Raw genomic sequence first — 25431 nt, forward strand, 5'->3', positions numbered from 1 at the left:
TCATTGTCTTTTATCGTTCCATGTGTGTTTTCTTCATTCATCTATCTAATTTTGAAACATTGCAAGATGGTTTTGATTTCATAATACAATGTTAATTCCAGGAGTATTGTGCTCCCATATTCTGAGTTGTTTGTTTTTGCATTTTTTTTTCTCTCAACTGATTATTTGATCAAACTCTTTAAAGCATTTCCCTGGCAAATTGGTTGCCATGGCAAGTGTAAATTGATTCTAGAAGTGTTATTTTTGATAAGCATGTTAAAAAAAAAACAGAGGGGAACATTTGTAAAAGTTTTCTTTGAGATTGTGTTGTGCTTTAACTTGTATTTAAATATGTTCTGATTTTTTACAAAAGTAATTGTATACTTGGTAAAGAAAAAGGGTATTTGAAATTGTTGCATAATTGTATATTATATTCTGAGTCAAGGCACATTCACATTTTTTGTGATCATTTATTATCCTCAATTTTTAAATCCATATGAGACTTGGATTATGGGAATTTATCATTTAAGAGATTAATTGCCTTTATTCTGAGTTATCAGATGCCAGTTGGCCAAGATGCCATCCAATCACAAGAGGAATACATGCAAGAGCAGACATTGAACTGTCACATGAGGGGAAACATGCATGAAGTCAAGGTATGGCTGAGGGAACGGCTTTTGACAAATGTTGAGATTGGATTCTCTTGGTTTAATATTTTATTTTATTTTTCCCCACAATACTGTACAGATGGCTGGAAGTTTTGATCCCACCCATCTCATTTCTACACCTGACTTCTATGCCCCCATCTATATGCCTGATGCCATGGACATCTCAATCCCATGCATCTGATTAAGTCTGACTCAGTTTCCTCCAATATGTTCGGTGGCATGGACATATATTCCATCCACCTATTTTAAGCCTGGCATACTGCATGGGCAATATATATTGCTCACGTGTGGGAATGCGCATATCCCATCATTTCTCTGTTCTTTTATGGTAACCCCCATAATTATCTCAGGTGTTGAATAAACAAATAAATAAATACAGTGTTGAATTTGGCCTTGACACTTGTTACCAATTATATTAGATTTTTAAATTTCTCATAATGGCATGAGGATAATTAGGCAGATGATGCAAAAAGTGATGAAACAAAGATAAAAATTATTTTAAAAAATTAATATCCCAGCAATTGTCTTCTCAATTTACCCTCCACAAGGGGGGACTATAGTAATATTAATTTTAAAGAATGTTTCAATTTTTGTTTTATTATATGTTTCATGTGTAACTAAGATTCTGAATTCCCTTAGACATGTTTTTGAGAACTTTCATTGTTTGATTTGATTATTAACAAAACTATTTTAAAGTTGTGTTAAACTCAATTTTGTAGGAAAGATTCCTGGCTTATTACCAGCATCTACACATCAACCCCTGAAAAGACTTCTATTCCACGACTACACCTAGAGGACATCTGAGAAAAGACTTTCAAAAACTTTAAATGAACAGTTTTGTTTTGTTGTTGGTGGTGGTTTTTTCTCTTTTCTCTTTCTGTTATAATATACACCATCTGTAACATGTACTCTCTGCAGAGGCCCTCCCTTTGCAAGACCAATGTCAAAGTGCCGGTTCATGAGGACAAAAACAAAAAAAACCAAAAAAACCCCAAATGCCCCTCTGGACAAAACTTTCCTCTCTCCCTTTTCTATATTGTTATTAACATATTGTTAGTTAGCATAGGTTATTATATTCTGTTATTTTTGACTGTTTCATCAAGGAAACGCCCCATTTCTTGAAGAAACAAAGCAGGCACTGTAAAGATTGGAATGACGCCACCTCCTGGAGACTTACTGTAGAAGAGTTCCACCCATGAGGTGAAGGTCTTTGAGGGCAAGACCATGCATCTTTTCTTTGGTGTTGGGAAGTGAAATTTGCTTGTGGGAGGAAGAAGGGGGAGCCTGGCGCTCTGTCCAGCTCTCTTTCCTGTGGACTCTGGCAGAGAGTGGAGCTAGAAATGTGCTCTCCCTTTAATAGATAGATGAATGTAGGCATTTCTCTCTTTACCAAATTCTTATTCTCCCTAATAAATGCTTAAAAGCCTAACTCTTGCTAAAGCTTATAATTTATTGGCGACCACTCATTAGATATTTTAGACAGACTAGCAAGAATTTTAGCTTTAACAAAAGGGAATTTCTGGGAGAACATAACTGACTCCATTTTGTTTGGTGTGGGCCATTTTGCAATACATTACCCTTGCATTAGCTGCAAGGACAGCTGCAGCAGCTGATTTCTGTCAGGATCTCCTTTTCTTCCTCTAATTGGTACAAAAAGCCTGAACTGATAAAAATAAAAATTTTACTTAAAAAAAAAATAAAGGTGGATGCAGCTAGGTGGTGCAGTGGATAAAGCACCTGCCCTGGATTCAGGAGGACCTGAGTTCAAATGTGGCCTCAGACACTTGACATGTATTAGCTGTGTGACCTTGGGCAAGTCATTTAACCCTCATTGCCCTGAAAAAAAAAAGTTTTAGAGCTTAGGGAATGGCTCCTTCTGTTACCTGCCTGACAGGAATTTAGTTCTTTTTTATTTAATGAAATTAGCTCTGCTAACAATCTGGCATCTCTTATCTTTCTCCTTTAGCTAGTGATATATATTTTCTTAACAAGAATTCAATTTTTTTTTCATATTTATAGCAGTTTTTTGTGGGGGCAAAAAATTGGAAATTGAGGGGATGCCCATCAATTGCGGCATTTTTGAAGAAGTTGTGGTATATGAATGTAACAGAATGCTATTGTGCTATAAGAAACAAGGAGCAGGTATATTTCAGAAAAGCACAGGAAGACATGAACTGATGCAAAGTGAAATACTCAGAACAAGGAGAATATTGTACTCAGTAATAGCAACATTGTGTGATGATCAACTGTGACAGACTTAGCTCTTCTTAGCCGTGCAATGATCCAAGACATTTTCTTTCTTTCTTTTTTTTAAATAGAAATTCCATTTTTATTTTTATTTTTTGGTGGGGCAATTAGGGTTAAGTGACTTGCCTGAGGTCACACAGCTAGTAAGTGCCAAGTGTCTGAGGCCGGATTTGAACTCAGGTACTCCTGAATCCAGGGCTGTTGCTTTATCCACTGTGCTACCTAGCTACCTCCATCCAAGACATTTTCAAAGAACTCATGATGGAAAATGTTCTCCACATCCAGAAAAAAAAAATTGTGGATTCTGAATGCAGATTGAACCATACTGTTTTCACTTTATTTTTTTCCTTCTGTTCTGTTTCTTTCACAACTATGATTAATATGGGAATATGTTTTACATTATTGCACATCCATAACCCATATCAAATTGCTTACCATTTTAGGAAGAGTGGAGGGAGAAAAATGTGGAACACAAAATTTTGTAAAAATGAATGCTAAATTGTGTGTTGATCAACTGTGATAGACTAGATTCTTCTAACCAATCCAACGGTACATGAAAGTTCCAAAGGACTCATGATGGAAAAAGGTCTCCAAATTCAGAAAAAAAAAAAAAAGGAACTGTGGAATATGGCCGCTGATTGGACCATACTATTTCTTTTGTTTTTGGTGCTGTTGTTTTTCTTTTTTGAGATTTTTCCTTTTTGCTCAGATTCTTCTCGTATAACATGAGTAATACAGAAATATGTTTAATGTTATATATATATATATATATATATATATATATATATATATATATATATACACACACACACACACACATATAAAACCTATATCAAATTACCTGTTTAGGGGAGGGACAAGGGAGGGGAAGGAGAAAAATTTGAAATTGGAAATCTTATCTAAACAAATGTTGAACACTAAAATAAATACATTTTTTAAAAAAGAATGCTAAAAATTGTCTTTACATACAACAAGAAAACAACAAAATACTATTTTTAGAAACAATGCTATTTTTTCTGGGTGTGGCCAGCAGCCTTGTAATAAGCAGACCCTTTGATTCATACAGTGTAGAAATATCACTCCTGAAGTGTGAATCAATTCACAATCGCTTGTGGTTGGGAGAGGCCACACATGGTGCACCAAAGCCATCTTCCCAGGCCTTAGACTTGAATCCTATTGATAAGAGAATCCTGAGGCTCAGCTAAGGAGCTGCCTGGGCTGAATTGGAACTCGGACCTTCTTGAGTCCATCCCCAGCCCTCCAACCCCTGGCCACCTGGCTGCTAGGAGGCGGCCTCAGTACGGCAGGAAAGACAGGCGGGAATGGCCTCCGGGAGACTTCAGGCTCTGTCCTTTTCTTCACCGCTTTGGGGGAGTTCTTCCTCACTACCCTCTGAAACGTCCAATCTTCATGGGCAGCCCAGGCTCAGAACGCATGCGCATCACCTTCTGCTGCCCTCCAGACTACATTTCCCAGGAGGAGCAGTGGAAAGCGCCCTTTCTGTGACGTCACATTCTCTCCCCTAAATCACTTCCTGCTTCGGTGGGAATTTTGGTCCTGCCAGTGCTCCCAAGTCTAGGCGAGTCTGAGCCAGAAGCCTGCGCCCTGGAGGTGAGACCGCCCCAGGTGGTCCAGGGGTTGAGAGGAGAGCGGCCTGACGGACAGTCCAGCTCCTCGCACCCTGAGCTGCGGCCCCCCCGGGGTGCCCGGAGCTTTCTTCTGTCCTTTGGTTTCAGCTGTTGGCCGGGAGGAGGGAAGAGGTGTGCCCTCGCGCCTGCGCAGTTTCTCACCCTTATGCACCCCTTCCGCCAGGGGGCGCGGACCTTACGCCGCCCAGCCCATTCCCTTCTCTGGGCGGCCTGAGCCAATCAGAGGAGACCACGCTGCCTCGCCCCCATGGCTCCGCCCCCAGCCCCAGCTGGCTTACTCAGTGTTCTCACCTGTGGGGGGCCCCCACCCCCACCCCTAGGGCTGCCTGGGGATCTCCACCCGTGCCCCACCCCCCCATCCCTGAAGCCGCGCCTTGGCCAAGAGCCAAGGAGCGGAGCCCTCCCCTCTCCCTAGTGCCCCTCATGGCTCCCTTCTCCCCCCAGCCCCCCAGGAGAGGAACCTGCCCCTCCCGAGGGACAGAAGAGCAGAGAGGAGATCATGGCCCCCGCCCCCCCCAGGGCGGGCCACCCCCAGGTGAGTGGAACCCCCCGCCCCAGCCAGCTCAGATGATGGGGGTGGAGAACATGGAAGGAAGGGAATCCGACCTTCCAGGGTGCTTGAATGTCTCTGCAGAGGGGTGAGATTCCCAGGGCCCAGATGCTGAGGGCGGAGCTGGTGGGGGCTGGTGAGGGGGGCTGGTGGGGGCTGATGATGGGGGGCTGGTGGGGGCTGGTGAGGGCTGATGAGGGGGGCTGGTGGAGGCTGATGATGGGGGCTGGTGAGGGGGGCTGGTGGGGGCTGATGATGGGGGCTGGTGAGGGGGGCTGGTGAGGGCTGGTGAGGGCGGGGCTGGTGGGGGGCTGATGAGGGGGCTGGAGAGGGGCTGGTGGGGGCACGGCTACTGAGTTAAGTCTGATGGGGAAAGGGATGCAGCTGGGTTTGCAGGTAGGTTCTGAAGGTCTCACAGTGGGGTGGCGCCTGGGAAGATCATTTCCTTGCTGCTCTGGTGTGGCCTTCTCCTGACTCCAGTGATGGGGTATTGGGGGGCCTGGTGGGAGGCACAGCTTTGAGACTTAGTGACCATGAGTCGGTCACTTTGCTGGCTCGTTTGCAAAGTAGGGGAAGGAATGCCTGTCCCTGCTGCCTCAGTCCCTGATGATTCCTGTGTATTCCATCCCTCCCCCAGGTTCATCTCAGGGATGGTGCCTGGGGAAGCCCACATGGTTACTGAATGAATGAATGAATATTTCAGGGCTCAGTGACATTCAAGGATGTGGCTGTGGACTTCACCTGGGAGGAGTGGGGCTACCTGGACACTTCCCAGAAGGAGCTTTACTGGGAGGTGATGCTGGAGAACTACAAGAACCTGGTCAGCCTGGGTAAGGAGGTTCCCCTTGGGACTCAGGGTCTGCCCATTCAGAAGTAATTGTTTCCTCCCTTAGTCAATGCTGGGGGATGTATCTACTGTTTAGCTGTGATTCTTTGCCACGTGGAAAGCACAGAATGCTTTTGTGGCCAAGAGACAAGGTTCTCAACACATCTGTTGTCCACAATATGGTTCTGACTTTGTAAAACTGGAAACTGACCTTTGCATTGCCTTGTACCTCTTCAGCTCTCTGTACCCTCAGTCCAGAGGTCGTCCCTTAAATTCCCAGTGCAGGTCTTTGAAGACAGGAGAGTTTCAAATCATCTTAGCAAGAAGTGGGCCATATGAACCAGTTTTCTTGCTGAACCTGAATCTACACTGTGCCCCATTCCCCCATATTTCCTAGGAACACCAACCAGAACATGCTTCAGGTGTCTCTTGTACTGCCCGCTGGATTATCCTGGCATTCCCACTATTCCTGGAAGACAGGGGGGCTAGGATTGAATTCTGAGGTGTCTGTCCCTCCCACTTTGCTATTTCCATTGACCAGGCTTTGTGGTTGCCAAACCAGATGTGATTTCTCAGCTGGAGCAAGGGGAGGTACCTTGGATACCCAAAGGTCTATTCCCAAGAGGCAGCTGTCCAGGTGAGTGAAGAGAACCTAATCTATTGAGTTATTGTAATCAATAGCTTTGAAAGATGTTCACCAGGAATGTGGATAGGGAATTATTCCTATCAGGGAAATTCAAATTGACACTCTGAAATATACCACTTTGCAGATATTAAATTCAGTTAAAGTTAATTGATATAAATATTGGAAAGCAAGAATACTTTTACACTATTTTTTGGTTTTTTTTTTTTTTTGGCTAGGCAATGACTGTTAAGTGACTTGCCCAGGGTCACACAGCTAGTAAGTGTCAAGTGTCTGAGATCAGATCTGAACTCAGGTCCTCCTGAATCCAGGGCTGGTACTTTATCCACTGCATCACCTAGCTGCCCCATACTTTTACACTCTTGGAGAGCTGTTAAGTGATTGAATCTTTTTAATTTTTGAAGAAAATTTTTTTTAATCCATACACATCTGCTGTTTCTTACCCCAACTCCCACTTCTGAAAGATTAAAAAAAAACACCTGTTATTGTCAAGCACAACCAATTTCCTCATTGACCATGTGCCCCAAATTTGTCTCATTACCTCTCTGACAAGAAGATGGTAGCATGCTGTGCTCATGAAAGTTCCGGTATTGTGATTGCTCATCACACCAGTCAGCACTCCTAAATCTTTTAGAGTGGTTTGTCTTGGCATGTGATTGTTTTTAGTGAAACGTGTGTCTGCTCCCAACTCTTTCTATGCGTGTGTGTTTAGTCTTCCCTTCTTTGGCCAATTCAGATAAGAGTGAAGCTCTGGTTTGACTCACTCTTTACTCCTTGTTTATATAGTGTTCCGCTTTTGCACCCTGATTATTGGAGATCATTTTCCCTTTTCTTCTCCCTTTCATCCTGTGGCATATTTCACTTCCCTTCTCTTTCTATTCTCCTTTTTTCTATTATATCTAAGGTCCTCTATCTAATTAGGCTCCCTTCATGACGCCTAATGGGAGCAGCTAGGATATGCAGTGGATAGAGCACTGGGTTTGGAATTAGGAAGACTCATCTTCCTGAATTCAAACATGGCCTTAGATACTAGCTGTGTGACCCTGGGCAAGTCCCTTAACCCTGTTTGCCTTAGTTCCTCTTCTGTAAAATGAACTGGAGAAGGAAATGGCCAACACTCCAGTATAATTGCCAAGAAAAACCCAAATGGGCTCACTAAGAGTAAGACACAACTGAGATAAATGAACAACAACAACAACAAAATATGGCTTCTGATAATGATAGGGTACAGAGGGAAATACATGTATCACACACACACCCCCTCCCATATTAGACTAAACAATTTATCCTTTTTTGGTAACTTAAGATTGTTTATTCTCATTGACTTTTTTATATTTCTCTTGATTCCTGTTTTTGTATTCAGGGTGTTTTTTAAAAATCTGGTTCTATTCTTTTCATCAGGAATACTTGATGTCCTATATTTCATTAAAGGTCCATTTCCCCCCTGTATGATTATACTCAGTTTTGCTGGGTAATTTATTCTTGCTTATGAAACTCTATTTTTTGCCTTTTGGAATGTGGTATCCTAAATTCTCTGCTTCTCCTAGAGTAGGATGGGAGAAAGGTGCTCTCAGTATGGTTTCCATTTCCTCTTTGTCTTTAGAGCTCAGAAGACAAATCTGATACCTGGTGTCCTTAGGCTACTTTTGTTCTGTTAAAGAATTATGCTTATGTATGCAGGAGTTTGTAGGGCTGCTAGTTGGCGCAGTGGGTAGAGCATTGGCCCTGTAGTCAGGAGGACCCCAGTTCAAATCTGGCCTCTTGACACTTACTAGCTGTGTGACCTTGGGCAAGTCACTTAACCACAATTGCCTTAAACATCTGAGGCCATCTCCAATTGTGCTGATATATATCTTTCCACTAGACCCAACTGACTCTGCAGGAGAGAGTGACGTTGGTGACCTTGCACAGCCCTTCCTCATTTAAATTCAATACAATGCAAGTCATGACCTTTGTCATGGTCCTCTTCAAGAATGAAGGACAAACAACAGTGTGGGCTAGTGTCAGACCCTTCTCTCTCTGACCTCTAGCTAGATAGTGACTCTGCTTTTCAATATAGAGTCCATTTGAGTAGGCTTCAAAAACTCCAGACTAATAATTTGTAATAAGTGGACACACATTAATAAGACTACAGCCCACTTACAAATAGATAAGTGGTTTAAGTATGTGAACGATCACTTCTTGAGAGAAAGAACACAACAGAACTCATTAGTATCAGAATGGAAAAAATGTTAATTCTTTCATAATCAGGGAAATGCAAATTAAAACAACTCTAAGATATGCCAACTTCTCTCCTTTAAATTGGCTTATATAGGTGGTTATGAATGATCAGTTTAAATGTTGTAAGCCAAGCACATTCTTACACTCTTGGTAGAGCCATCTCATGAGTTAGTGTTTTTGGAAAACCAAATAAAAAAGCTTTACAATCCTTTGGGTTGTTTTTTTTTGACCCATTGATTACATGGTTAGAACTTTCACCTAAGCATAACATTTGCAAGAATTCTCTTCAATCCTGGCTATAATGTGCAGAATTTCTGAACAAATTGCAGTATTTGAATGTAACTGAATATTATCTTGTTATATGACATGGCAGGTATGAAGAATACAAAGAAATATATAAAGCCTTAAAGAATTGATACCGAGGAAATTAAACACACTGAAAAAATGTAACTATTGTTAAAAACAACATCAAGAAAATTAGGGAAACTGAGCAAAAGAGAAAAGGGGTTATTTACCATTTAAATTTCTTTCAGATTTTGACACTAGGCCTCAGACCAAGGAATCAACTTTGGAGCTGGATATTTCTATGGAAGAATCATCTAAGAAAGGACTCTCAAGAGATGTTAATTGGATTTTGACGTTAGGAAGTATCTGGGAATGTTATGCTACGTTAAAGGAGGAGGAGAGCAATGAGAATGAACATTTCAGACAAGAAAAAATCACCAAAGAAAAATCCCACCGTGAAGTGAGTGACTCTCAATATAATAAAAATGGCAGAAGATCTAATCTAGAGTCACCTTTTTTCCCACAGAAGAGATTATTGTTAAGAAATCATCTTCTTCATAAATATGAGAGATGGAGAAAGAGCTTCAGAAAGTATTCAGATATTAAACAGTATAATAGGATCTGTTTAGAGAAGATATTTTCTAATGATAAGTGTCAGAAATCCTTTAGTTATAATTTTGATTATATTGAAAAACATAGAATTCATAATGGAAATAAACATGAATGCAATGAATGTGAGAAGTCTTTCCTCCAGGACACGGAACTTATTCTACACCAGAAAATTCACAGAGTAGAAAAGATTTATGAATGTACTGAATGTGGAAAGTCCTTCCAACAGAGCACACATCTTAGGAAACATCAAAAAATTCATAAATGTGAGAAGGCCTTCCACCCGAATTCATACCTTAAAAAACATCAGATAATTCATACTGGAGAGAAACATTATGAGTGCAATAATTGTGAAAAAACCTTCCTGTGCCCCACTGAACTTACTCAACACCAGAGAACACATACTGAAGAAAAACCTTATGTATGTAATGAGTGTGGGAAGACCTTCCACTATAGATCACATTTTACTGACCATCAGAGAATTCACACTAAAGAGAAACCATATGTATGTAATGAATGTGGGAAGGCCTTCCATCAGAATTCATACCTTCGAAGACATCAAAGAATTCATACTGGAGAAAAACATTCATGTAATGAGTGTGGGAAAGCCTTCCTACGGATCACTGAACTTACCCAACACCAGAGAACACATACAGGAGAAAAACCTTATGAATGCAATGAATGTGGAAAGACCTTCCATCAGAATTCATACCTTCGAAGACATCAGAGAATTCATACTGGAGAGAAACCTTATGCATGTAATGAATGTGGGAAGGCCTTCCTCCGGTCCCCTGAACTTACCCAACACCAGAGAACACATACGGGAGAAAAACCATATGAATGCAATGAATGTGGAAAAACCTTCCGCTGTAAATCACACCTTACTGATCATCAGAGAATCCATACTAGAGAGAAACCTTATGTATGTAATGAATGTGGGAAGGCCTTTCTCAGGAGTACTAATCTTAGTCAGCACCAGAGAACTCATACTGGAGAAAAACCATACGAATGTAGTGAATGTGGAAAGGCCTTTGGTCAGAAGGCACATCTTACTCATCATCATAGAATTCATACTGGAGAGAAACCTTATGAATGCAATAAATGTGGGAAGGCCTTCCGCCAGAATTCATACCTAAGAAGACATTTGAGAATTCATACTGGAGAGAAACCTTATGTATGTAATGAGTGTGGGAAGGGCTTCCTCCGGGCCAGTGAACTTAGTCAACACCATAGAACACATACAGGAGAAAAACCATATGAATGCAGTGAATGTGGGAAAACTTTTGGTCAAAAGGCAAAACTTCTGCAACATCATAGAATTCATACTGGAGAGAAACCTTATGTATGTAATGAATGTGGGAAGGCCTTCATCCGGAGCACTAATCTCAATCAGCACCAGAAAACTCATACTGGAGAAAGACCTTATCAGTGTAATGAATGTGGGAAGGCTTTCTGTCAGAGGGCAGATCTTACTCAACATAATAGGACTCATACTGGAGAGAAACCTTATGTATGCAGTGAATGTGGTAAGGCTTTTTGTCAGAAGGCAGCTCTTACTCAGCATAAGAGAATTCATACTGGAGAGAAACCTTATGTATGCAGTGACTGTGGGAAGGCCTTCCACTGGAGCACAGTGCTTGTGCAACATCGGAGAACCCATACTGGAGAGAAACCTTTTGAATGCAGTGAATGTGGGAAGTCCTTCAGTCAGAGGGCAAAACTTATTAGACATCAGCGATTTCACACTGGAGAGAAACCATATAAATGTTTAGAATGTGGTAAGGCCTTTTGTCAGAAAGCAGATCTTACTTTACATAATAGGATTCATACTGGTGAGAAACCTTATAAATGCAATGAATGTGGAAAGACCTTTCGCTATAACTCACACCTTACCCAACATCAGAATACTCATACAGGAGAAAAACCTTATAAATGTAATGAATGTGGAAAGGCCTTCTTCTGGAGAACAGCCCTTAATCAGCATCGACAAATTCATGCAGGGGAGAAAACGGGTTAATGTAATGAATGTAGATGAATTCATTTTCTAGAAGCACATAGAATATTTTATATTAGAGAATTTATATAGGCCAGAATATGGAAAGCCTCAGCAAGAGACTCAAAATTACTGAATATCAGACAGTTCATTCTAGAGAGTACCTATTTGAATGTAATGATTGAGTTAAGGCTTATCTCCAGAAATAAAAAGCCCTGCTAAATATCATATCTAATGCCAGAGAGAAACTATATGAATGTCTAGCAGTTGGGAATCCCATCTGTAAATAGTGGTGAAGTAGGAAGAGGTACTTGAGGAGAATGTTAGTATAGAATGAAGCATGCCCTTTCTATTATGACCAAAGTATTAATTTCTTTTGCTTGACTTTATTTATTGTTATCTAGGAGAGCCCTGTTGGGGAGAGGTAGGTGAGTGGGAAGTGATAGCAGTATTTTTTAAACCTCAATATAACAGAAAGCAAATCTTTCATCCAAATCACACAACTCGTAAACATCATGCATACATTCTGGCAAAGATAAAGAGAAGCAGACTAGCATCCAGTAAAACTGAGTTTAGAACTAGTTGAATGGCTGTGCCCAAAAAATACTCAGTATTGGTTTTACTAGGTGGCCTCTATGTAAGTGCCTTAGGGATCAGTTCTTGGACTTACGCTGTTTTACCATTTTTATAAATGACTCATATAGGGGCAGCTAGGTGGCATAGTGGATAAAGCACTGGCCCTGGATTCAGGAGTACCTGAGTTCAAATCTGGCCTCAGACACTTGACACTAGCTGTGTGACTCTGGGCAAATCACCAACCCTCATTGCCCTGCAATAATAATAATAATTATTATTATTATTCATATAAAGGCATGGATAATATGCTTTTTGTAGATAACACAGGACTGGCAAGAGTAACTAACATATTGGATGATATTTAAGATATGAAAGAACCTTGATGGACTAGAATATTGAACTAAATATAAAATTAAAAGAATGATAGTGATGCTGTTATACTTGGGCTCTACTGGTCAAGTCCCAAGTACAAGGTAGGAGAAGAATAGGTAGAAAATTGTTTCTAAAAAACATGATTTCCAAATGACCAGGATAATAACATCTAGTATTAGAGGGACTGTAGAATTAATTATTGATAGAGGTGTGAATTGGTCCAACCATTTGGGAAAATAATGTGAAATTTGCAAAACCTGCCACTGACCTATTTATATGTCTGGTTGCAATCGCACTTCTGTTCACAAAGTCCAGGAAGTCAAAGACATTAAGAAAGGTCCCTAACCTAAACCAAAATACCCATTTTTGTGGTAGCATATATGTCAAGTGCAGCAGGTGCCTATTGCCTGGGGAATGAATGAGCAAATTTGGGCCTATTCATGTAAATGATAGATTATTGTACCACAAGAAATGAAAGATATGAAGAATTTAGAGAAGCAGAGAGATGCATATGAAGTTACATAAACTGAAGAAAGCAGATCCAGGAGAACAGTCTGTACATTGACTACAATAATGTGAATGAAAGCAGTGCTGAAAAGCAGGAAAACTAAATTGCAATCAGCGAATAAGCAGTTATGCAGCTACCCAGCCATTGTGCTAAGGTTTTTTTGTTTCTCTAATGTTATCATGTGACCTTTTATATCTTGGTCCTCCATCTATTTGGAGCTTAGTTTAGCATAAAGTGTTTGCTGTTGGTCTAAACCTAATTTCTCTCAGACAGCTGTTCAGGCTAGTGAATCCTTATTCCAGTAGTTGGGGTCTGTGTGTGTATCAACTACTAAGGTAATAGGTCCATTTTCCTCAGTGTTTTGCCAGATTTGTCCCTCTAGTTGATTTATTTTTGGCCAGTACAAAACTTGAGAATTACTGTTCTATAGTTTAGTTTTAAATCTGGTACCATTGTACTCTATTTCTACTTCTTTTCATTATTTCCCTTGAGATTCTTGACTTTTTTTTGCCTTTATGTGAATTTTATTATTTTAAAAAAGAATCCTTTGGTATTTTGATTGTAATTATCTTAAAAGAATAAATTGATTTAGGTAGTCTTGTCATTTTTACTGTATTGACATTTTACTCATGAGCAATTAATATTTTTCTAATTATTTAGGTCTGTCTTTATTTCTATAGTTATTTGTAGTTATAGTTTTGAATTTGTGATGTGTATCTTTGTATATAGACTCCTAAGTATTTGATACATTCTGTACTTAATTGAAATGGAATTTTTCTGTCCTGTTGGGTTTTACTGGTATTATTTAGAATTATTGAAGAGTTGTGAGGGTTTTTCTTATATCCTGCTAATTTGCTGAATTTTTGTTTTTAATTAATTTTTAGTCAACTCTTTAGGGTTCTTTTAGTATCCCATCATATTACCTATAAAGAGTGATAATTTCCCTTTTTACCTATATTTGTCTTATTGCATTTCTAGTACTGTCAGAAAGAAGTAGAGACAATGGACATTCTTGTTTCACTCCTGCTTTTATTGGAAAGTATTCTAGTTTATGTCCCTTACCTATAGTAGTAGCTATTGGATTTAGATATATACTATTTATCATTTTATGTGTTGTTTTTTTTTTCAGGGCAATGAGGGTTAAGTGACTTGCCCACTTATCCGTTGTGCCACTTAGCTGCCCCTTTATTTACCATTTTATGAAAAGATGCTTCTGTTCCTCAATTTTTTAATATTTCTAACAGATTGTTGTTGTATTTTGTCAAAAGCTTTTTCCATGGGGGCAGCTAAGTGATGCAGTGGATAAAACACTGGCCCTGGATTCAGGAGGACCTGAGTTCAGATCTGGCCTCAGACTCTTGAGACTTATTAGCTGTGTAATCCTGGGCAAGTCACTTAACCCTCATTGCCCTGCAAAAAAAAGAAAAGAAAAAAAGCTTTTTTCTGCATCTGTTGATAAAATAATATACTTTTGGGGTTTTGTTATTAATATGGTTAATTAGATATATAATTTTTTTCTAATATTAAACTATAGAATATTATGACATTAAAGTAGGGAAACATGGAAATTACCTATTAAATATATGAATAGAAGACAAGTTCTAGATTAAACAAGGGATAGAGAGGATCACAGAAGATAACATTTATAATTTTGATTATATACACCTTTTTTTTTTTTTTAGTGAGGCAGTTGGGGTTAAGTGACTTGCCCAGGGTCACACAGCTAGTAAGTGTTAAGTATCTGATCAGATTTGAACTCAGGTACTCCTGACTCCAGGGCCGGTGCTCTATCCACTGCACCACTTAGCTGCCCCTCGATTATATAACATTTTATTTTATTTTATTTATTTTATTTATTTTTATTTTTTGCGGGGCAGTGGGGGTTAAATGACTTGCCCAGGGTCACACAGCTAGTAAGTGTCAAGTGTCTGAGGCTGGATTTGAACTCAGGTAGTCCTGAATCCAGGGCCAGTGCTTTATCCACTGCGCCACCTAGCCGCCCCTATGTAACATTTAAAAAAGAATTTTCACACAAACAATTCTAATAGGGCTAAGATTTTAAAAGGAAACAATGGGGAAAATGTTATTACAGTAATTTTCTGTGAAAGGTCTCATTTCCAAGATGGATAAAGAATAAACTCAAATTTATAAGAATAGGACCGTTCCCCAATTCATATATGGTCTTGAGAATGGGAAGTTCTCAAGAGAATAAATCTGGGCTACCTATAGCCATATAATAATAATTTCATAGCTCTCTCTTATATAGCACCTTAAGCTTTGTAAAGCATTTTACATATGTTAGCTTGTTGATCCTCACAACCCTATACAGTAGATGTGATTATTATCCCCCTTTACAGTAAGGGAAATTGATGCAGATGGAGCTTAAGTGACTTGACCAGGGGCACACGGGAAATATCTCAGGCAGAATTTGAACTCAGGTTTTCCCAACTCGAAATTCTACACTCTGACATGCCATCTAGCTAGCTAAAGCAATCTTCTAAAACACTACTTATCAGAGAAATGCTTATTAAAGCAATTCTGAGATTCCACCTTACACTCATCAGATGACCAAAAAAAGGGATAATGCATATTTGTAACACAGAATATGTTTCTTCATTTGGTGGAGAGTGGGAGGGAGATAAAATGTATAAATATGTACACATATATATTTTTTTTAATTTAAAATATAAAATTTTGGATATTATAGATGTGGAATGTTGCATGTATTTTTAGTTGAGATCATTGTTTTTTATATTTAAATGTTCTTTGTACAAGACAAAGTTTCATTCTTTTACAGAATGGAAATAACCTGTAAATGTAAAAAAATATACCTTAGTAAAATATTTTTAAAATAACAATAAGAACATATAAAATTAATACAAGATAATTGGTACCATAGACAATGAAGTCATATTAATACTTAACATATATGCACCAAATGGTATAGCATCTAAATTTTTGAAGGAGAAATTGAATGAGTTACAGGAGGAAATGGATAATAAAACTAACCTAGTTGGGTACCTTAACCTTCCCCTCTCAGAACTGGATAAATCTAACAAAAAAATAAAATAAAACAAAAAATAAGAAAGAAGTTAAGGAAATTGGAAATCCTAAAAATCAAAGGAGAGATTAATAAAATTTAAAGAAAACCATTGAATTAATAAACAAAACTAAAAGCTGGTTTTATGAAAAAAACAAAAACAAAACAATAATTGACCATTGCTTTATTTGGTAAAAAAAAAAAGGAAAGAAGAAAACCGAAGAACTAGTATCAAAAATGAAAGGGGTGGGGGGCGGCTAGGTGGTACAGTGGATAAAGCACTGGCCCTGGATTCAGGAGTACCTGAGTTCAAATCTGGCCTCAGACATTTGATATTTACTAACTGTGTGACCTTGGGCAAGTCACTTAACCCCCATTGCCCCACCAAAAAAAAAAAAACAATGAAAGGGGTGAATTTACCACCAATGAAGAGGAAATTAAGACAATTATTAGGAACTATTTTGCCCAATTATATGACAATAAATTTGATAATCATCTACAAAAATATAAATTACCCAGATTAATAGAAGAAATCAAATACTTAACCCAATTTTAGAAAAAAATTAAGCCATCAACGAACTTCCTAAGAAAAATCCCCAGGACCACATGGATTCACAAGTGAATTCTACCAAGCATTTAAAAAACAGTCCTAATACTATACAAATCATTTGAGTTTTTTTTTTACAAGGTAATTGGGGTTAAGTGACTTGCCCAGGGTCACGCAGCTAGTCAGTGTCAAGTGTCTGAGGCCAGATTTGCACTCAGGTCCTCCTAACTCCAGGGCCAGTGTTCTAGCCACTGCACCACCTAGCTGCCCCTATAAATCATTTGAGAAAATAAAATAAGTGAAGGTGTCCTACCAAATTCCTTTTATGAGATAAATATAGTACTGATATCCAAACCAAGAAGAGGCAAAACAGAGAAAGAAAATTATAGACCAATCTCGCTAATGTATGATGATGCAAAAATTTTAAATAAAATACTAGCAAAAAGATAACAGCAATATATCACAAGGATCATACACCATGACCGTTATCACCTGTATTATTGAATATTGTACTAGAATTGTTAGCCATGGCAATTAGAGAAGAAAAAGAAATGAAAGGAATTAGAATAGGTAATGAGGAAACAAAACTATGACTCTTTGCAGATGATATGATGTTATACTTAGAAAATCCCAGAGAATCACCTAAAAATCTACTTGAAATTATTCACAACTTTAGCAAAGTTGCAGGATACAAAATAAACCCATATAAATCATCAGCATTTCTATATGTTACCAACAAAGTCCAGCAACAACAGATAGAGAAATTCCATTTAAAACAACAGTGGACAATATAAAATACTTGGGAGTCTACCTGTCAAGACAAACCTAGGAACTATATTACCAGAATTATAAAACACTTTTCACACAAAGTCAGATCTAAACAATTTGAAAAATATTAATTGCTCATAGGCTGGCTGAGCCAATATAATAAAAATGACAATTCTACCTAAGTTAATTTATTTATTTAGTGCTATACCAAACTATCAAAAAATATTTTATAGATCCAGAAAAAATAACAATTCACCTGTAAAAACAAAAGTTCAAGGATATCACAGTAATCAATGAAAAAAAACCTGAAAGAAGGTGGTCTAGCTGGACCAGCTCTCACCTTCATTTTTTTCTTTTATTCAAGTTTCCTTGTACAAAATGACTAATATGGTCATGTTTTACATAATTCACATGTATAATCCATATCTAATTACGTACTGCCTCAGGGAGGGGAGAAGGGAGGGAAGGAGGGATGAAATTCGGAACTTAAAACTATAAATAAAAATGTTTATTAGTTTGAAAAAATACAAGGTAATTTTAGCCATGACCAGTCAATCATCTTCAGAACCATAGATAAATATAGCTCTCTCTGTCCCCTAATGAATAAAGGGGATTCTAGGTCTATAATATATATGCCATCATATGTGTTTCTGTTGGTTTTCCTTAAATGCATTCTGTTAGATAGGGAGGGTCCAACAAGAGTATGTAAGATAAATAAGTTAAAATTAAATTTCATCAGTAAAGCTTTTTATTTTTTTGGTGGGGCAATGAGGGTTAAGTGACTTGTCCACACACAGCTAGTGTCAAGTGTCTGAGGCCAGATTTGAACTCAGATACTCCTAAATCCAGGGCTGGTGCTTTGTCCACTGTGCCACCTAGCTGCCCCCAACATCAGTAAAGCTTATTAAAGAGACCCAAGTCATTCTTAGTGAACTACAAAGTCAGTATAAGTCAGTGTGATAGAGCAGACAAAAGAAAAAACAAGTGAAGTTTTAGGCTATGTTAAGTGAGTTATGTTGTCTGGAACTGAGGATATGATACTCTCACCCTGTAATGCCCCATTAGACCATATCAAGGGCATTGTATGCAAGGCTCAGGACCATATTGTGTAAAGGCCTTTGAAAAACATAGGTGTGTCCAGATTAGGGCAACCAGAGGCATGAAGAAGCTCAATTTTTTGTTTTTGCTTTTCTTTTAATTAATTAATTTTTAAGAAGCTCAGTTTTATGCCATATGAAGATCAATTGCTGGAAGTATGAATGTTTAACATGGACAAGAGATTTAAGGTAGAACGTGGTAGCTGTCCTCAAATGTTTGGAGAGCTTTCACTTGGAAGATGGCTTAAACTTCTGCTTGTTGGGGGCAAGGGGGAGAAAACAAGTATTAAAGTCCTATATTATCTCATTTTTTCCCTCATAATAATTTTGTGAGGAGCTATTTACATTCTCATTTTACACTTGTGGAAACTGAGGCATATAGGTTAAGTGACTTGTCTGGGATTACATAGCTAGTAAGGGTTAGAGGCCAGATTTGAACTCGGGTCTTCCTGATTCCAGACCCAACATCTATTTAGAGTTAGGGTTATTCTATTTGGCTGCTTAGCTTGTCAGAATTAGGAGAAATGGTAAGGTGTTCTAGACCAAGGCTGGCTGGATTGGTCATATAGCTCAGGTTCATGATTTGGTACAAAATGAGACACTTGTACTCCATTGAACCAGATTGTTATTTAGTCATGGCAAAGGAAGAGTATTTGTTGAGAATACAGTGTTGATCCAGTTAAGCCCAGCTTTCCTGTTCTAGTTTTGATCATGTAGCTCAAAAGCCCCAGGGAGAAGCCCTTGGTTTTTCTACTCAGGTGACCAGGAAACTATATCCTCTGTCCAAGCAAGTCAAGCCTTCAGGACAGTTTCAATGCCCCCACCCTTTAAAAAATAAGAATTTATTTTAAAAATATATTGTTGGGGCAGCTAGGTGGCGCAGTGGATAGAGTACTGGCCCTGGAGTCAGGAATACCTGAGTTCAAATCCGGCCTCAAACACTTAACACTTACTAGCTGTGTGACCCTGGGCAAGTCACTTAACCCCAATTGCCTCACTAAAAAAAAAAATATATATATATATATATATATTGTTTATTTTTTAACATACTTTTCAAATTTTTAGTCCCTTATTCTCTCCTCACTGAGGAGGCAATAAAAATATCACTTACATATTTGAAATCATGCAAAACATCTTCATATGATCCATATCACAAAAAAGCAAGAAAAAGAAAATGAAAAAATTTTACTTCACTTTACACTGAAGAATTCATCAGTTTTCTCTCTGGAGGTAGAAGCCATTTTTCATCATAAGCCCTTTGGAATTTTCTTGGATCATTGTATTAATCAGAATAACCAAGTCTTTCATAGTTCATCATTACAACATTACTGTTACTGTGCCCAATGATCTCCCAGTTATTATGTCACTTAGCATCAGTTCTGAACCTATCCTCCTTATCATTTCTTTTTTTGGGGGGGGGGCAATGAGGGTTAAGTGACTTGCCCAGGGTCACACAGCTAGTAAGTGGCAAGTGTCTGAGGCTGGATTTGAACTCAGGTCCTCCTGAATCCAAGGCCAGTGATTTATCCACTGTGCCATCTAGCCACCCCCTTATAATTTCTTATAGCACAATAATACTCCAATCACAATCAGATTCCACAACTTGTTCAGTTATTCTTTAATTAAACAACCCCTCAGTCTCCAATTCTTTGGCAGTACAAAATATTTTTGTACATATAGGTCCTTTTCTTTTCTCTGATCTCTTTGGGGTATGTACCTAGCAGTGGTATTGCAGGTTCAAAGGGAAAGCACAGGCATAGTTCCAAATTGTTCTCCAGAATCACTGGACCAGTTCACAACTCCACCAATGGTTTGTTAGGGCAATGAGGGTTAAGTGACTTGCCCAGGGTCACACAGCTAGTAAGTGTCAAGTGTCTGAGGCTGGATTTGAACTCAGGTACTCCTGAATCCAGGGCCAGTGCTTTATCCATTAGGCCACCTAACTGCCCCCTGGAGCAGAATCTATTAAGCTTCAGCTGAGGTAAAAAATAAAAGGTAGAATTAACAATTAGGATATCAAAAATAAATCTAATTAAGAGAGATAATCAGGAAATCTACATTTTGCTAAAAGATACCAGAGATAATGAAGTGATATAAAAAATGTATAGCATTTCCCTCATAAAGGCCTCATTTCTCAAATACATGGGGAGCTGACTCAAATTTATAAAAATAGCCATTCCTCAAAATATATAAGCAGGAAGATTTCGGAATAAAAGAAAGATATCTGTGGTAATAGAAAAATGCTCGAAATCACTATTGATTAAGAGAATATATATTAAAACAACACTGAAAAAAACAAACAAAAAAAAACATTTAAGTATATCTATCAGATCATCTAACAGGACCAAAAAGGAAAATGACAAATGTTGGAAGGGATGTGGAAAAATAGGGACACTAATGCATTGTTGATGGAATTGTGAACTGATCCAACCATTTTGAAGAATAATTTGGAACTATGCCCAAAGGCTTATAAAACTGTGGATACTGAAATTAGGCATAGACAAACATCTTACACCTTATACTAAAATAAAGTCAAAATGGGTACATGATTTAAACATAAGAGGTGATACCATAGGTATATTAAGAGAGGAAGGAATAGTTTATGACCAAACAAGAGATAGATAATATTATTTTTGTTGTTGTTGTTGCTGTTTTTTGGGCAGGGCCATGGGGGTTAAGCGACTTGCCCAGGGTCACACAGCTAGTAAGTGTCAAGTGTCTGAGGCAGGATTTGAACTCAGGTACTCCTGAATCCAAGCCCGGTGCTTTATCCATTTCGCCACCTAGCTGCTCGATAGAGAATGTTATGAAGTGCAAAATGGATGATTTTGATTACATTAAATTAAAAAGGTTTTGTACAAACAGAAGCAATGCATACAAAATTAGAAGGAATGCAGAAAGCTTATATATTTTGAGGAATGGTTATTTTTATAAATTTGAGTCAGCTCCCCATGTATTTGAGAAATGAGGCCTTTATGAGGGAAATGCTATACATTTTTTATATCACTTCATTATCTCTGGTATCTTTTAGCAAAATGTAGATTTCCTGATTATCTCTCTTAATTAGATTTATTTTTGAGATCCTAATTGTTAATCCTACCTTTTATTTTTGATGAGGCAGTTGGTGTTAAGTGACTTGCCCAAGGTCACACAGCTAGTGTCAAGTGTCTGAGGCCATGTGTGAACTCAGGTCCTCCTAAATACAGGGCTGGTGCTTTATCCACTGCACCACCTAAGCTGCCCCTAGGAAACAATTTTCATGGCCAGTACTTCTGATAAAGGCCTCATCTCTAAAATATATAGGGAACTAAATCAAATTTATAAGAATCCAAGTCATTCCCCAATTGAGAAATGGTTAAAGGATATGAACAGGCAGTTTTCTGATGAAGAAACCAAAGCTATCTATTGACATAAGAAAGAATACTCTAAGTCACTATTGATTAGAGAGATGCAAATTAAAACAACTCTGAGGTACCACCTGACACCTATCAGATTGGCTAATATGACAAAAAAAGAAAATAATAAATGTTGGAGAAGCTGTGGGAAAATTGGAACCCTAATGCATTGTTGGTGGAGCTGTGAACAGCTCCAACCATTCTGGAGAGCAATTTGGAATTATGCCCAAAGGGCTATAAAGCTGTGCATACCCTTTGACCTAGAAATATCACTTTTGGGTCTTTTCCCCAAAGAGATCATAAAAAAGGAAAAGGGAACCACATGTACAAAAATATTTATAGCTGCTCTTTTTGTGATGGCAAGGAATTGGAAATTGAGGGGGTGCCCATCCATTGGGGGATGGCTGAACAAGTTGTGGTATATGAATGTAATGGAATTTTATTGTGCTGTAAGAAACAATGAGCAGGAGGAGTTCAGAGAAACCTGGAAGGACTTGCATGAACTGATGATGAGATGAGCAGAACCAGAAGAACATTATACACAGTATTATCAGCATTATGTATTGATCAACTGTGATAGATTAGATTCTTCTCACCAATACAATGGTACAAGAAAGTTCCAAAGGACTCACAATGGAAAAAGCTCTCAAAATCCAGGAAAAAATAGATGCTGATTGAACCATACCATTTCTTTTGTTTTTGGTGCTGTTGTTTTTCTTTTTTGAGGTTTTTCCTTTTTTGCTCTGATTCTTCTCTTATAACATGACTAATGCAGGAATACGTTTGATGTTAGTATATATATATATACACACACCTATGTCAGGTTACCTGCTGTCTAGGGGAGGGAGGGAGAAAAATTAGAAATTGGAAATCTAATATAAACAAATGTTGAAAACTGTCTCTGCGTGTAACTGGAAAATAATAAAATAAAAGTATCAGGAAAAAAGCCTGTGCATGCTTTTTGATTTAGCAATACCACTACTAGGCCTGTGTCCTAAAGAAATCAAAGAAAAAAAAAGAAAGGGACTTATTTATATAAAAATATTTATAGTAGCTCTTTTTGTGGTGGCAAAGAATTGGAAATTGAGGGGATGGCCATCAGTTGGGGAATGGCTGGACAAGTTGTGGTATATAATTATGATGGAATATTATTGTTCTATAAAAAATGACACGCAGGATGGATTCAGAAAAACTTGGGAAGACCTATATGAATTGATGCAAAGTGAAGTGAGCAAAACCAGGAGATCATGGTACACAGTAGCAGCAATATTGTAATGATCATTAACTGTCAAAAACTTCCTTGCTGTGAGTGATAAAATGATCCAAGACAATTTCAAAGGACTCATGATGACAAATGTTATCTATCTTCAGAAAGAACTGATAGACTTTGAATACAAATTAAAGTAATATTTTTTCACTTTATTTTTGGTAACATGGTCAATATGGAAATATGTTTTGCATGATTTCACATGTATAACTGATATATTGCTTGCCTGGTTAATAGTTGGCAGAAGATCTGGAGGAAAAAATTAACTTCAGGCCTTGTCAGGCTGCCACCAGCTATGGAGAAAACATCCTTCACAAAACGTCAGTATACAAGTTTTGTCTACAAACCATTTCCCCCCTTACGTGGTTATTGCCTTAGCAAAGAACCACTTAGAGAACATGCAAAGCTAAATGGTAGTGGGAATTGGCAAAAGAGACTGCATCTTGTATACTCACAAATTTCATTCCAGCATGAATTTACCATAACCTTCACCTGATTAATATGGTACTTCAATCACTGATCAACCTGTCCTAGACAACAAATAAAATTAATGTTCTGGGAAGCCTTAGACACCTTTAAAAAAATAATTAACTTTCCCTCCCCTCCCCTTAAACATTTCTATCATTAGTGTATATGAAATAGCACTTCCCTCAGAAATAAGAATTAAGGGTGGAACAAAGGACTAGGGATCCTAATTCCCCTATTAAGAAAGCAGGGGCAACTAGATGGCACAGTGGTTAAAGCACCGGCCCTGGATTCAGGAGTACCTGAGTTCAAATCTGGCCTCAGACACTTGACACTTACTAGCTGTGTGACCCTGGCCAAGTCACTTAACCCCCATTGCCTGCAAAAAAAAGAAAGAAAGAAAGAAAGAAAGAAAGAAAGAAAGAAAGAAAGAAAGAAAGAAAGAAAGAAAGAAAGAAAGAAAGAAAGAAACCTAAGAGCAATGAGCCCATAGTGAACCATGATGGCAAGTAAAGGACAGGGATTGGCGAAGTCATCAGCTCTTACAATAGAAATTGCGACCCATCCATGCCTGTCTGTCCTGGGTGGCTCTTGTCTGTCTAGAAATTTACCAGATGGAATCTACCCACTATGCCAGCTTTCCTTAATTTCTCCTGACATCATCAGGTATCAGTGAGACACTTAGGGTGTCCATCTTCATTATACTTTATACTACCCCATGACTGAACCATCTTTTTTTCTGAATCACACATTTCCCTAATGACATCTTTTACTCCTGTTCTTTTTCAACAATCCTTGTTTTATGTTGGAGCATACTCATAACCAACAGGTACATCACTGTTTTTTTCTGTGAGAGCAATTTTTGATTGGATTGAAGGGATTTCAATTCAATGGGGGATTCTCAGTCCTTCTAAAATGATAGCATCCTGTATCTTTTAGCATTATAATGCTGTCTTTTAAGAAAAGATGGACCTGTATTTCTAAAAGTCTGAAGTTATGAAAGGAATTTAGCAATTTCCTCAAGGCATTCCATATTTCAATTTTACTTATGTAATTTTAGGCCCAACATGTCCATTTGAACTCCGATACATATACATAAACACACACATGCATAAATATATAGGCGGATATATACATACATAATGATGTACAAGCTCTGCGGGTTTTTCACCCAACTATTCTGGGCATCAGGAATTTTTTTTTTAATTGTGGCACTTAATTATGTGTGTGTTAATTTTTGGTTTTCTAGGTTGTCTTTTTTTTTTTTTTAAGCTGCATGGTCAATTGATTTGTTCTGTTATTGACAAAAACATTTAGATATATAAATTTTCCCCCAAGAAATTTTGGTATGTCATCTCATAATCATTATTATGAGGGTTAAGTGACTTGCCCAGGGTCACACAGCTAGTAAGTGTCAAGTGTCTGAGGCCAAATTTGAAATCAGGTCCTCCTGAATCCAGGGCTGGTGCTTTATCCACTGCACCACCTTGCTGCCCCTCATCATTATTTTTAATGGAGTTGTTTCTATGCTTTGTTTTTAAACCCACTTATTCTCTAGGACTGTTAAGAATCCAATTCTTAATCTTTTCTTCAAAGGCCCTTTATTAAGTAATTTTTATTGCATTATGGAAGAGATTACGATATGCAATTACATCTCTTATTGCTATTTCTGAGGTTTTTTTTCCATTTGTGAGAATTTTATACTAATATGGTCAATTTTTGTGGTG

The 25431-nt window shown here is 38.1% G+C and overlaps 2 protein-coding genes across 2 annotated transcripts in view; one reads left to right on the forward strand and one right to left on the reverse strand.

Moving 5' to 3' along the window:
* LOC122734514 (zinc finger protein 208-like) overlaps positions 1 to 25431 on the reverse strand; it is a 207809-nt gene that overhangs the window by 168769 nt on the left and 13609 nt on the right. The window lies entirely within an intron of this gene.
* On the forward strand, positions 4457 to 13634 carry LOC122733630 (zinc finger protein 569-like). The gene is made up of 5 exons (XM_043974197.1): positions 4457 to 4654; positions 4988 to 5078; positions 5797 to 5923; positions 6461 to 6556; positions 9316 to 13634. The coding sequence occupies exons 2-5, from the start codon at positions 5043 to 5045 to the stop codon at positions 11691 to 11693; spliced, it is 2637 nt and encodes an 878-aa protein (XP_043830132.1). The 5' UTR covers positions 4457 to 4654; positions 4988 to 5042; the 3' UTR covers positions 11694 to 13634.

Source organism: Dromiciops gliroides, chromosome 1, assembly GCF_019393635.1.
Source record: "Dromiciops gliroides isolate mDroGli1 chromosome 1, mDroGli1.pri, whole genome shotgun sequence".
NCBI lineage: Eukaryota > Metazoa > Chordata > Mammalia > Microbiotheria > Microbiotheriidae > Dromiciops > Dromiciops gliroides.

Excerpts from the sequence above, each read along its gene's own strand:
- LOC122733630 (XM_043974197.1), top strand. The coding sequence starts at position 5,043 with ATGGCCCCCGCCCCCCCCAGGGCGGGCCACCCCCAG. Across the intron at positions 5,924-6,460 it reads CAAGAACCTGGTCAGCCTGG|GCTTTGTGGTTGCCAAACCA; the intron begins GTAAGGAGGTTC and ends TCCATTGACCAG. Across the intron at positions 6,557-9,315 it reads CCCAAGAGGCAGCTGTCCAG|ATTTTGACACTAGGCCTCAG; the intron begins GTGAGTGAAGAG and ends AATTTCTTTCAG.